We start from the raw sequence: 14,492 nt of genomic DNA, 5'->3' as shown, positions 1-14,492 counted from the left end.
CCACTACGTTCATTCCTCCTGGACTCATACTGCACCCTGACAGATGGCGACACACTCACAGGATACACCTGAGTTCCACATGACAAGCCCCTCCCGCTCTATGACACTGACGGCACTCACATGGAATGTTCGGGGATTGGGTGATAAGGTGAAGCGAGGCCTAGTGTTACAATATTTGAAACGCTGTAAGCCGGCGATAGTTATGCTGCAGGAGACCCATTTAGTGGGCACGGCCTCTAGGGCGATGGACAGGTGGGGATACAAATTCGTCACCCATGCGGACTTCTCGTCCGGTTCTAGAGGGACTGGAATCCTTATACGGAAAAATTTCCCATTGGTATGCACACACACGAGGGTGGACACTCAGGGCCGCTTCGCAGCGGTAACAGTCCAGTGGGAAGGCCAGCTCTTTAATTTCGTGTCAGTATACATCCCGCCTAATTTACACACCGAAGCTCACACTGCTCTAGCCTCCTTCCTCCTCGCATTGCCGACAGCGACACTGGTTGTAGGGGGAGATTTCAATGACGTGGTGGACCATACCCTTGACAGACACCCACAGGCTGCGACGGTGCGGGGAGGCGGGCGACTCTCTGGCCTGTTGGACGCCTTGGGACTGACGGACTGCTGGCGCTACAAACACCCCCTCGACAGAAATTACACATACTACTCAGCAACACATAATTGCCTCTCACGGATTGACCATGTGCTCATGTCCGGTGAAGGGCTTGGTGGGGTCGAAGAAGTGGCCATCTGCCCCAGAGGTATCTCCGACCACTCCCCTCTCCTGCTCACGTACACGAGTCGCCGCACGCACAGGTGCCGTACGTTCCCGATCCATGCAAGTTATTTACAACATGCCCCTTTGAAAAAATCACTCACCACTACTGCCGAGCACTATTTTCGGGAGAATGTGGGCTCAGTGGCCTCCCAGAGTACTCTGTGGGAAGCGTTTAAAACAGTGCTGCGGGGGCAAGCGATTGCGTCGGTGACGGCACACAGGAGAACACAACAGCAAGAACTCTGCGCCCTGGAGGAGGCCCTCACAGTGGCCATCTCTAGACAGGAATCCAATCCATCTCTGGGAGCTGCCCAAGCGGTCCGGCTGTGCCGAGTAGAATGGATGGCGTACCAGCGAGAATCGGTTAGGGCGTCACTCCAGGCCACCCGCCATAGAGTGTACGAACTGGGCGATAAAGCGGGAAAGATGTTGGCCTGGCTCGATAAAAAGGAGCGGGCTGGCAGGGTTATTGCACAACTGACACTGCCTGACGGACGGGCGACCTCTGACCCTGGGGTTATTGTCGACCTGCTGGCGGATCATTACGAAGCTATCTACGCTCCTCAGGCGGGGTTCACGACGGAGGAGGCCTATGACTACATCAAGGATCTGACGATCCCCTGTCTCTCGCCGGAAGAGGCACTCTTGTTGGAGGCCGATGTTACCGTGCAGGAAGTGAGGGACGCGACTGAGGCGTTGGCGTCTGGGAAAGCCCTGGGACCCAACGGCATCCCGGTGGAATTGTACAGACAAACGTCCCAGACGACTGCCCCCCATCTTCTTACCATGCTCGAGGACAGCCTAGAATTGGGAATGCTGCCGAGTGAACAGCGCCTGGCCGCTATCATCCCGATCCATAAACCCGGTAAGGCGGCGGAGGAATGTACTTCCTACCGCCCCATTTCCCTGCTCAACGCAGAGCCAAAGATACTCGCCAAGTTATTGGCGTTGCGATTGACCCCCCACCTTGCCACTCTAATTCACCCGGACCAGTCCGGCTTCATGCAGAATCGCAATACCTCGCATAATTTGCGGCGTTTACAGGCGGTCCTGGCTCGCAGGGAGAGTATACGGGAACCAGCGGTACTGCTCTCCCTGGACGCCACTATGGCGTTCGATACGGTGGAGTGGCCTTATCTCTTCGCGGTGCTCCGACGCATGGGCTTTGGGCCTCGCTTTTGTGCGTGGGTCCGCCTTCTGTATACTAGCCCCCTCGCGCAGGTTGTGGCAAATGGCCACATCTCTAGGACCTTCCAGCTTGGGCGTGGGACGAGACAAGGTTGTCCGTTGTCTCCTCTATTGTTTACGTTAGTCCTTGAGCCGTTGGCGATTTGGGTGAGATGGGAACCCTCAATTAAGGGTATCCAGTGGTCACCAACGTGGGAAGATCGGATATCGCTATACGCCGACGATGTCCTGCTCTACCTCACCGCCCCGCGGAAATCTGTCCCGGAACTGCTCAATGTCTGCGAGAAGTTCGGGAGGGTATCCGGCTATAGGATTAACTGGGCGAAGTCGGTGCTGTTCGTTCTTGCTGGCCACCCCCCCCCGCTTCCGAGGGGCTGTCCGTTAGCGTACACTGCTGCCCCCTTTAAATATCTGGGGGTCTACATTACTCCTAGTCCGGACGTATTCCACACTTTGAACCTGAGACCCCCCCTGGAGCGGTTTGTTCGGGATGTCAGGGTGTGGCGCTCCCTTCCACTTACTCTTTTGGGCAAAGCTGCCCTGTTTAAAATGATGTCTCTGCCTCGTTTTTTGTACCTCCTGGAGAATACGCCGTTTCCGGTGCCCCCCGCCTACTTTAAGGCCATCTCGGCGGCAATTTCTAATCTGCTCTGGGATGGAAAGCCGGCCCGCATTGCGCAGAGCAAGCTGGTGCGGGACTGGTACGATGGGGGGATAGCGCTCCCTAGTATTGAACTGTATTACTGGGCTGCCCACCTTAAACAGATCAACTACTGGTTACATGTCCCACACACAGACCCAGCCTACATGGCGGACAGGCAGAATATCGAACCCAGAGGTCTGCTGAGGAACCTCTATAGCCGCAACGTCCCATCAGGGCTACAGGGCCCGACACGTCACACGATCCAACTCTGGTATAAAGCACACAGGCACCTGCACTGCGCACACACTGTTACACAGATGACGCCCCTATGGGACTCACACAGGTTGGGCTACATGGGCAATACCAAAGGGTTTAAGGCTTGGGACGACATTGGAATTTCAGTGGTGGGGGACCTCTGGAAAAATCACAGAATCGTAGATTTTGGGTTCTTGCAGGCCAAATATGGTATGGGAGAGTCCGAACGATACAGATTCATGCAGATACGGCACGCACTGAGGGCGGCCATTCCGGCAGATGCGACTCTGCAGGAATCTACCCCTCTTGAGGACCGCCTGCTGACCGAGCACATGCCCCAAAAAGCCACTTCATACACGTACAGGAAACTAGTTAACAATCTCCCTGACTTGTTGTCCAAATTGCGCTCCAGTTGGGTAGCGGACATAGGAGACCTTGATGACTCGGAGTGGCATGAGGCTCTCTCATCACCTTGCGAATCGGCGATTCCGTCCAGGCTTAAGCTGGTGCAGTTGAAAGTCTTGCACCGTACGTACTATACCCGGACGGTTCTATACAAAATAGGAAGGGCTGATCAGGAGTACTGCCTCCGCGGATGCGGAGAGCGGGGGACATTCTTCCACACCATTTGGGATTGCGGGAGGCTGGCAGGGTATTGGACAGCAGTGTTCCGCACTATTTCCCAGACTGTGAATGTTTCCCTGCGGTTAGACCCGCGCTGCTGCTTGCTGAACATTTGGGAGGCCACGGACGTGACCCATCGGCAGCGGGACTGGGTGGTGTTGGGCCTGATGGTTGCGAAGCGTAATGTGGCTAAATTGTGGGGATCACCTGTGGTGCCCAGGCTGAGAGATTGGTGCAGCGATATGGATGACGCAATGGTGGCGGAGAAAGCGGTGTTTGTCCGGAGAGGTTGCCCCAGGAAATGGGGTCTGATCTGGGGGGCGTGGAACAAGTACAGGGGAGACATCTGCGAACCTCCGGGAGATGATTTGGATGAGGGTTTGTCGGATTGAGTTTTAGAATTTTAACGAGGGAGTGTGTGCTGAGGAGTTCGCTAGCCTTGGTGGACGCCTGCTGTTGCTTGAAAGGGGGGAGCCGGGAGGGGTCATAGGCTACGTCACTAATGTTCAGATGTTTTGATGACGCCTATGGATCTGTCTACCCTCTGGGTACACTTTGTGGTTGTATTTGATGGCTGTGCTCTTATTGTTTGGTATTGTTTGATTCTACGGTTAAAATGCAGACCTTTGTGACTTCCGACAAAATTGCCAACGTAAAGATGCACGCATGGAATAGTTGCCGCCGGGCCTCAGGGATGCCGGCTAAACGGCTGTGTAAATTTCCAATTTCCACCATTATCGCTGAAATGTTTGAGGCCGGCCCCAGAGGTTGTAGGCATTCAACTGTGTCTTGATTTGAGTGAGCAATAAAGGTCTTTTAAAAAAAAAAAAAAAAATGTTATTTAAGCCATAAAGTGTCCGTTCGGACTAGTTTACGTTGGAAGGACCAGCAGGAGAATAAAAACTAGAATAGTGGAACACAAGAGTCGCATCAGGAACTAAAACATGAATTCATCATTGGCAGCGCATTGGGTGAATGCCGCCCACACCATTCCTCAACTAAGATTTACCATTCTAGAACACGTTACACCACACTCAGGCATAGACATTAACACCACACTAGCTCACAAAGAGACAGAATGGATAAAAAAACTTGGAACCGTAATCCCGGGGGGTCTCAATGACCATTACGAATTGTTGTGCTTCTTATGAATAATTTGAGCCTTTAGAATGGAAGGGGTAATGTTGCATTCTTTGTAATATTTAATTATGGATGTTTATCCACTTTTTAAAAATATTTTTCTTTTACTTCAACCTTCTTTTCACACTTTGATGTCCAGGTGTTATTTAAATTTTCGTTTTTGAGAACAATGACAGTCTCGAACCCTGGTATCAAGATAGAATTTGTCTTGAGGTGGGCGCCATTTTGGAACAGGCTACATGGCCTGCATAGTCTGCTTTCTATGGTTAATATCTCGCTACACGCGTAAACCTTTATCTTGTTTGTTCGGCAGCCTGGAGGCTTGATGAACATACAGCTCGATCGTTCCAAAGGTAGGATTTTGGCAAAGGTTTCAGCGATTACACTATGGCTAAAAGCCAGTACCATATAAGATTTGAACTCTTAGTCAATTACATTTATTTTTAGGTGGATACTCGGACATATTTGATGGAGGCTTTCTTTAACATGTAATCACGGGACAGATGAATGCACGTTACTAGGTAAGATGGAGACCTCGGTCCCTGTGTTTTTACACGGCAGTTATTGTGTTAGTCATGGCACATTTACATTGAGTATTGACATTTAGTGTCCATATCTTTACACAGACTGTGGATTTTCACGATACACGTATTTTACATCGGAACAGGTGTGGACTTTCATCTTCACAGTCGTGTTCTTTGAGGGGTAGGTTTATTTATTTGATTTCAGTGGACAGTTGGTGCTAGTTGGGTTAGTGGTGAGTAATTAACGAGTTATGTTATATTCACAGAATTTGATGAACCGTTAAGTTTTTTGAATATACATGACCACACAGACCTTTTGAAACAAAGAGGTACTTATCATATCCCACATAACGGTTAGTCATGAAAAGCCTCACGTGGTGGTTTCTTTTCACGTACCTTGACCTTTTGGTTTATAACAATACGGCGGGATAGTGTTTTTGCATCTATTGGAGAACGTTTAGGTTCCATTGAGCACTATACACCTGTCTTTTTCCTTTCTAATTTCACTACTTGTTCATTTGATCTCACTTATTTTCTGATATTGTGGAGAAGGCAAACCCTGAGATTATTGGTGAAGGTGATTACATTCAAGAGATGTACACTTTTCTAACATTTGATACTGTAAATTTTGTTGTAGACACGAGAACTGAACTATCCCGAAGAATTGCAACAGAATCAAACGTTATTATAACCCTTGAAGAAGGGTTCAGGGTGAACCCGAAATGCATTGGTTTTTTTTGTGTTTATTAACTTACAATTGAACATTAATCCAACAAAAGATGTTATGTTATATTTGAATTGTTGTGCATTGAGGAGAATGAACTTCTTTCATTTTAATGTTTTGAAATCATGATGTTCTAATACAGAAATGAAGATACAAGAAAAACATGAATAAATGTGTGTTTAAAGGATAAACTAAGAGTTCATAGGTTTTCTTGCCTGACAGCTGTGCGTAGCATAGTCCTTGGTTTCCAGGGTCTCATTTGATCCTTTACCACTTTGCCAACGTACCTCTTTCTCACTAGGAGGTTCTTTCGAAACTTGCATTATTTGTTTGGGGATCTTATTTGGCTCATTGGGACCCGTGGAGGTTGCACTCATGTAGCTTCTCCTCCTGGTTGACCCAGTGGATGCCTTGATGCACCCATCTTCCTCTACTATCTGGAAACGCAATTACAGTTGCTCTCCTGTTGTCTGGGTGGGAGGGACCTTGAAGTCCTTTCAACTAAGGGTGGTGACTGGAGCAGCCGCATCCTTTGCAACCTCTTGCTCCTGAATTGTTGCCTCCCTCACGAGGCACACCGTCTTCTGCTGGTAGTGCTACCCTAAAAGTCTCTACATCACAGAAACACCGCCCAATATGCTCTCGCCGTTCCCTCCTGGGGCTCCTCCGATTTCAGGGCAGGAACGCAAGCTACGACCTCCATCAATCACAACCTTGGGGGACTTGTTTCTAGACAGTCGGCTTCTCGCCCTCCCTGGTCAAATAATTCAGACTACACAAAGGTCAGTTTCTCACATATGGACCTTATACCATTTTTGCATATGTTACGAGGCTGCCTTCACTGTTTTCCTTCTCAAGAGAAGTACTCAACCAGTTGGCCGAGGTCAGTGACTTCCCTCCATTGCAATCAAGGGAATCCTGTGCACTGGGCAACTTTAAGCGCTCTAAGAGATGAAGAACTCGGCGCATCCTGGATCTAGCACTCGTGTTGGAGAGGCGTGTTATCACTACCAAATAGCAATCTCCTCAGCCCTCATCTCTGGTGAAGCAGAGATGCGACCTGCTTCATTGCGAAGTGGCGAAGGGCATGGCCCACGGTAGAGAGGAGGCCCGGGGTCTTTACAAACGCCCTATCGCTGCTGACTGGGACGCCCTTTGAATGCCACCCCTTATTATTATGGTTTCCAATGTCTTATATGCCAAAGGTGGCGGGAATCTGGTGTAACCCGAAGTTGAGATTATTGATTACTATTTGGCAGTTCAAGATTATTTTTCATCCAGAGTTGCTCTTTGTTGGACATTTTTGGAAAATCCCATTAAAAAGCGATAAAGAATGGTAACCCCTGTTGTAAGCGAGCAGTGAGCACACAAGTTTTAGCAAAGCCAAAAGCTCCACAGATTACCATTAAAGGCCCGGTCTGTTTGCTTTGCCAGGGCTTGTTAAGCAGTGTGGGCAATTCTCGATTAATTTAGATGGTGGGAGAAACCTGATAAAAGTGGGGTTTGATTCAGCAGTTTTTCTGATTGTTAGCTCCATTCATGTATGTGGCTTAACTATAGAAGAGTTCTCCTGCCCTGCACACCACTAAACAAAAGGGAGTGATGCAGTCACGGGGACTGGTCCTAGTCCTGTCAGCACGTTCCACGCTGATATTGGGCAAGGATTCTCATTAACACAGTAGAAGTAGTTCTCTCCTGCATAAAACCCTGTATTAGACTGACATTCACAGTTCATCCTGAAGTGTGAAATAGAACATCTGTGTTACTTTCAACCGAATGTCATTTATTTCAGGTTTAACTATTTCTTTTTTTCTGCAGGGAATGGTCCATGCTTTTATTTCCATTTACAGAGAGCATGGCATCCTGGGACTGTGGCGTGGGGCCAGCGCTTCTGTGCCGAGGGTCATGGTGGGTTCAGCCGCTCAGCTCTCCTCCTTTTCATTATCCAAAGACATGGTGGCAAATCTCCAGGTGAGAATCTCGAAATGACCAGGGTATCAGCCCTCGCAAATGTGCACATTTTACAGAACCACTGCTTCACCTCGCATCGCGCTCATTTGCATTTGTCATCATTCATTCATTCCTCTCCATCACGGTCTGCTCACTCACTTTCTGCATGTATTTCCTTTCGTCCTTTCCACTTTACCATCCCACACAAAATAGCTGCATTTTATTTTCCTTTGGCACTGTCCATATTTCGACAGCTGTGTACCTTCTGCGCCCACTCTCTTATAGAATCGTAGGTACAGTAGGCGCATGCGTTAAGCTCGTCCAGTGTGCTGTGCAGAGAGGCAAAGGCCTGGGTGAGCATGTAGTCAGCACATGTTATAGGACGAAGTGATCGCCACTGTCCGAATCCTGCATTGCCTTCAGGTGCTTCTCAGGAGTTTTCCATCGTGTCCCTTCATGTACAACCCGGTTTGCACTGTATGCTTCCGAAGGTTCGTGTATTGAATAAAAAACAAAAGTAAACATCTAAATAACGGAAATATATAGGGAAACTCACCATGCAACATAAAGCCAAACTTATGGAATGTAGCAGGGACTGCATCACTGACTATAGCGGTTCTTACATTCATTGTCCAGAAAGTGAACAGCGTTTTTGCTTGTAAAATTAAGGATATGAATGTGTGGCCCAATTATGACAAGTTACTGTTTTAAGTCTCCCATATCAAAGGCTAAAGCCACTTGTGGACCATACCAAAAACTTACTGCGAGCTTAGAGCCCACCTATTGCTTACCACTGGCTGGCTTTATTGTCACTGTCATTTACTTGCTTCTTGTTTGGTGGATTGTCTTCCATTTCCTCTTCGCCAACTTTAAGATTGGCTGACATATCCTTCCGCTGCTCACATTCTGGTACAATTATTTTCTTTTTCACTGCTGAATGAAAACACATGCACACAATGAGAATGCATGGGGCTTCTTTCTCTCTTTCTCGTGTGATTCTCTCCCCCTTCCCCTGCTGACAAATACACCCCCACGCCGGCACTCTGTGTTCCTCACCACCCCTCCCAGTGTGCCTGTAAAGGCACAGCAATAGGTATGGTTTTTTCCAGGGTATGACTTAAAAATGGACAATAAGGTTTATTTTTGTTTTACCCCCTGCATTCCACATACTGCACAAAGCTCAGGCCTTGGCACACACAGGCTTATAGTGCTGGGGAGGGACTAACTTCTGCACTCGCTCAGCTGGTGTTTGAGCGAGAATATGTAATTACCATGGCTGAAAAGAAGATGGCTTTCTCTTGGAGGCCCATATATCTGCTTCCTGGGCTACTTCAGAGGATGAAATGGCTGGAGCATGTATCAGGCCGGAGTATAAAGTAAATTAGACTGTTTTCCTTTAAACTTCCTTATTCATTTTTATATTCTGTTGAGTTTCTTGAGTGAAGGGTATTTGAAAAATAAACCATGCTGCTTACAAAGAGTGAACATATTTGAATTCAGTGTAGTTTTGAGATACCTTATGTAGGAAGGTGGCTACCTGACTATGGTTACCCCAGATTTTTTGCCTGTGTTTAGCTGGTTTTTTGACTTAGTTGACCTGGTTCCCTGCTAATCAGGACCCCAGGCCATCTGCTCTCTCTGTAAAATGGATTCCATGTACCCTAGGTACATACCACAATTGGAAATGGACTCCTTGTCAGCCCCTGTATAATGCACTATAGGTGCCCAGGGCATAGGAGCCACCAAGGCCTACCAGGGGCTGCAGCATATCTTTTGCCACCCCTGGCTGGTTCTTAAATTGACACAACTGGCTGATCACTCAGCTGGGGTAAGGTGGTGTAATCACCCCTTGCTTAGATATAGTATACCTATATCTAAACCTATATCTGGACACATATTAACCTGTGAGCCACTCCTATGGAAGGCCTCATCAATCCTGGAGGCAGAGTGCGTGGTTTAATGTGAGATGGAGCTCTAGCATGAGCTGAGCCTGTCTGCAGCTGTCGGGAACAACTCCCTAAGCTGTTTCAGGATAAGGCCATACCATATACTCTTAAGTGCCTTATAATCCTCGCGGTTATATAGCAACTTTGGTTTGGCTTTATCAAAACATGTCGTGTAAGGTGTCATACGATTTGGAATACTATCCCCTCGCCAGTTCTGGCGACGGGGATAGCATTCCACCCCTCTAGAGGGGTAAGACATGTTACTTTGCTTAAATGCGGTTAATTTCAAAAAGGACCTTAGATCCACAAAATGGATGCCTCTGCCACAGACAAGAGTCTGGACCCCTGCAGCTGACCGAAACTCAGCCAAATGGGGCCTGGACAAAGGGTTTCCTGTCACAGGAGGGTGTCACCACCCTCCAGACAGGAGATAGTGGATTGTAGCAGGGAGGTTTGAAAGAAACCAGACAGTGCCTGGGGAGCACAAGGCTTCCCCTTGCATAATCCGGTCAAACCGGTTCTGGGGCAGCCCAGCCCCAGCTCCAGTGAGACCTGGACAAAGGAAAGGGGGTGTAACCACCCCCCTTCCTGGTCCCACCCATAGGGAGGGACCTAGCCGGAGATCCACCCCTCAGATTGGAATAAGAGTGGGAGCAGTGCCCTAGCACAGCAGATCATCCTGAAATCACCTTTAAACTAAGAAGACGACTGGACTTCGACATTCTGATGAAAAGAAGACTGAAGAGCATCTCCCTTGTGGCCTAGGAGGGGCCACCCTGTGAACACAGGCACCACCCAGCACCTCGACGTCTGCTTTGCCGCCGCCTCCCGCCGGAGCCCGAGTGCAGAGCCTGACAAGACCCAGCTTCCCAGACTTCTCCCAGCCCGATCCACAGTCCCTGCAAAGAAGGGACCCGTGGAGGCACCGAGAGACGTGGGAGCGGACATCTTGAAAGACCCCCGAGACGCTGACTGCGCAGCACCCGAGGCACCCTCGACTCTGTGCTTTGGGGTTTGAGAAGCCCCACAATCGAGCAGCATTTGCACCAAAGATCAGCCCTCCAGCATCTCCACGATCTGCGTGGGGCCCTTTTGCTTTGTGCCACTCGACTCGCCATCCCGGCCGCTTGTCACGTGGTCAGCGGCCATCTTGGCGACGAAACCTACGATTTACACTGTGGGTCTGGTTGCTCCAGACCTGCCCTCGCTCCTGTAGAAAGGAGTACCCGCTCTGACCTTGCTGGTCCGAGTAATAAGTCTTTTTCACTTTCCCCGTGGCTTGCATTAGCCAAGGCTTGTTTGCTTCAATCGAGTTGCCGACACCGCCATCAGCTAGAGCCTTCGAGGGACAGCTCGTGATTGACTCCTGGACGTCCTTGACCTCTTCGTGTCCACGTGGCTGCAGAGAGAAGCAACACCTCATCACCTGTTTGCACCCGACTTTGCCTGGTTCCAATCTGGTTCCACGGTGGTCACTGGCCAGTGACTTTGAACACTGTCCCCTCTGCTTTCAGGTCTTCACCACTTCAGATCCACCCTTGGATCCACCGGACACTTCTCCTTCACATCGCCTGCAGCGTCTTCAGCTTCAAGCGCCAAGACCCTGCGTGTCAAAACCCGACGCCACTTCGACCCTGTGCACCCGCTTCCTGTGGGTGAGGTAACTTTGCTCCGCCAGTGTTCCCACACTGGTACACATCTCTAGGGTCTGTGTCTTAAGTTTTGTTCCTCTAGGTTCAGCGGAAGTGTCCTTAAACTTTAACTTTACAACTTTTACGCACCATTGGTTAACATTGGTGCATGCGTGCGCTTTCCGCACAACTCCCGAATCCCGAGGGCCATTCCCGACTTCAGCATTGCTTGTCCTGACTGCTCCCAGCGATTCCCTAGGCCCTAGGCCTAACCACTGCTCGAGTGGCATCTCTTATACCACTTGTTTAGTATATGGTTTGAGTGGCCCCCTGCCCTCATCCATAATTGTGCAACTTTGTATGTTTAAATAGTGCTTTTGATTTAACGCTTGTGCCCCTTTATTCATAAAGAATACTGGGGATTGTTTTTAGCAATAAACACATATATTTTTATAATATATACTTGTGTGGTGTCCTTTCATTTGGTATTACAGGATTGTATGTGGTAAAACAGCTCGCTTAACACGACCTCTTAAGTTAAGCCTTTAGGCTGCTTAGTCCATGCTACCCCTAGGATAGCTTGTCTAATAAGGTTGACTTACAACCAGACACCATAAGGGATTGTTTGGTCAGGTAGTAGGTGGTTCCAGAATTGGAAACATCCCCTACCAGGCCAACTTCTCACACCTTAAATATGTGTGCTTTTTCTCCAGTATTTTGAAGAAGAAAAAAAAGATATATATATATATATATTACTTTAAAGGTGTTTTGCAAAGCCAATATTTTGGCACTCATTATAAAGGCGAGACTGGCTTTGCCAATGCTTGTTAATTACTGCTCAGCATTGGCAGGACCCACCACACTGAAATCGCTGTTTATATACTTGTAAGTGTACCAGCCAGAGTCACATTTCGAAGCCCCTTCCTAGATTTTATAGAGGTATTATTTTGCTTTTGCCATGCACCTTCATAGTGACCTATGGAGAATTTGCAGTAGATCTTGTCCCTTTATAACGCAAGATGCCTAATTTTTTAGGTCAAATAAAAAGTTAGAAAGCTGATCTTCTTAGGGAGGGGGGGGGCGGGAACACCTCACAAAAGTTTCTCAAGAGGTCATTGGCTTAAACCGTAATCTATGTGGAAGTCCTAGTACAGCTATCTTTTAAAGAAGATTTTTATTGGTAATGATACTCAAATTAAGTAAAAACCCTCTAAGGTTATCTCGGAGGGTTGCCAAAGAAGGAGTGTGAATGGTTGAAAGGCTAGGAAAGTGACAGACAAGCGACTTGATGCGCCAGATCGAGGCAGAGAGCCGAGCACTTGCTTGTGTACGCATCAATGCAAGGCATTAGGTATACAAGACCAGGCATATGAAATTATCATCACACCATGGATTATCCTCTGAATTCCGAAGGTACTGTTTAAAATGTGACCCTTACTTTTAAATAGAGGTTTAGATGTTTGATAGAGAAGATTCTAATCCTAGGCATTTGTCTTGGACTGAGGGAGACTGGGGGCCTAGGCCCTAGATTTCTTGGGATAGAAACGTGCTGTCTTTTCTCGGCGAGCATGGTGACTTCGCCTCTAGTGGCTCTTTGTTGTGCCCTTAGGATCTGTTACTTATGAGATCTGTCTTAACAGCCTATTCTGTTGTCATGACAGTGGCATTCTTTACACTGAGGGCATTTTCCTAATGAGAACATTGGCGATAAACAAGCTCCCGAAGGCGTCTAGTTCATGCCTAAGGACTCTTTCGTTCATCTCTCATGGGTATATCTGTCTCGGTTAATTTCCTGCCACAGTCGCAACATACAAATCTTCCTGTCGTGGCAAAAGCTGTGTGACTCGCTTTCTTTGGTCTTACCTGCATACAGCTTTAGCAGAGCGGAGGCGGATATTTACTGCACACATATAGGATTACAGTTGGGCAACAGTGAATAATGGAGATCTTTTTTGCCGAGGGGTTTTGAGTTATATTAAATAGACAGTGAGACCAAAGCTCAAGGTGTCTATGATTTTTGTAAAAAAAAATTAAACATCTGTTTATTGGATTTTCTTTTACATATACAATATATACATTCATTATCACAGTATCACGTAGAATAGATTATTTCCTCCAGCAAATACATTGATTTGTGTGCTTATGCCTCAGAGAAGCATGTGGTTGGTTGTTTTCCACTAGCTTCCTGTAATAAGGTTTCCGTTTATAGTGTCCATTGCTCATTGGTTGAACAGCAATGTCCATGCTACATTTGTCAAATTTCAAACGATGAGTCATGCATGTACAAATCAGTAGACGGATAAGTCTTTCAACAATTTTATACATAAACAAAGGTAACAAGTTGAGTGATGCAGCAATAATGTTTCCTTGGATATCAACCCATCTCGCCACGCCCCAGTTCAACCTACAATGTTTGACGACAATAAATATTTACACCCCCATACATGCAGACTTTGAGAAAGCTAAGCAGCCGTTCATGCAGGTGACTGGTAGGCTGTGTCGCCGTATGCTTCACCCAACCCCCGTCAGTCAGGTGGCTGCTCTTCCATGATTCAGTTGCATATACTGAGGGGCTATCAATGGCAGGTTGCAACCACTGGGAGCTCGCTAACTTGGTGTGGTCACCTCGTGTATGTAAGGGGGGGGCACTCTGTATATGTCGACCACAATGTAGTAAATCGTATAGCCGAGCATGTGTTTATAGGGTAATACGATAGGTAGTACGAATTGTAGGATGACTGCCGAAAAGGGCTAACCCCTGAGGGGTGCGCAATCGAGCGCCACCAATGGTGGCTTCGCTCTGCTTGGTTATGCCCGAAAACCCCAATATTCAAGGAGGGGGAGAGGTGGGCACAGTCATGTGTAAGGGTTCCCTCCACCACACTACCCCCAGGCTCTCAGTTTCCCGGAGAAAGGTTTGTAATGTCAACTGCTAGTTCTACCAGGACTAGGCTGAGGAGTTATCCGCTTTTCACCAGGTTGTGTCTCCTGAAAATCGTGTATGATGGCCTCCCATTGTGCTGCAATAGGCTCCTTGTGGAGACCCTGGGTGTCCTTGGTTCGCAATGTCACTCCTTCCGCCCTGG

The 14,492-nt window shown here is 48.0% G+C and overlaps 1 protein-coding gene across 1 annotated transcript in view; it reads left to right on the top strand.

Annotated features, from left to right (window-relative positions):
- Positions 1 to 14,492, top strand: part of SLC25A35 (solute carrier family 25 member 35) — a 125,124-nt gene that overhangs the window by 73,458 nt on the left and 37,174 nt on the right. The window contains exon 3 of the mRNA XM_078669109.1: positions 7,698 to 7,850. Within this exon, the coding sequence (XP_078525235.1) occupies positions 7,698 to 7,850 (153 nt within the window). The remainder of the gene's footprint in view (positions 1 to 7,697; positions 7,851 to 14,492) is intronic.

Source organism: Lissotriton helveticus, chromosome 12 (genome assembly GCF_964261635.1).
Source record: "Lissotriton helveticus chromosome 12, aLisHel1.1, whole genome shotgun sequence".
NCBI classification, from domain to species: Eukaryota; Metazoa; Chordata; class Amphibia; order Caudata; family Salamandridae; genus Lissotriton; species Lissotriton helveticus.
Note: the sequence above shows the minus strand (reverse complement) of the source record. Positions and strands in the feature narration are given on the sequence as shown.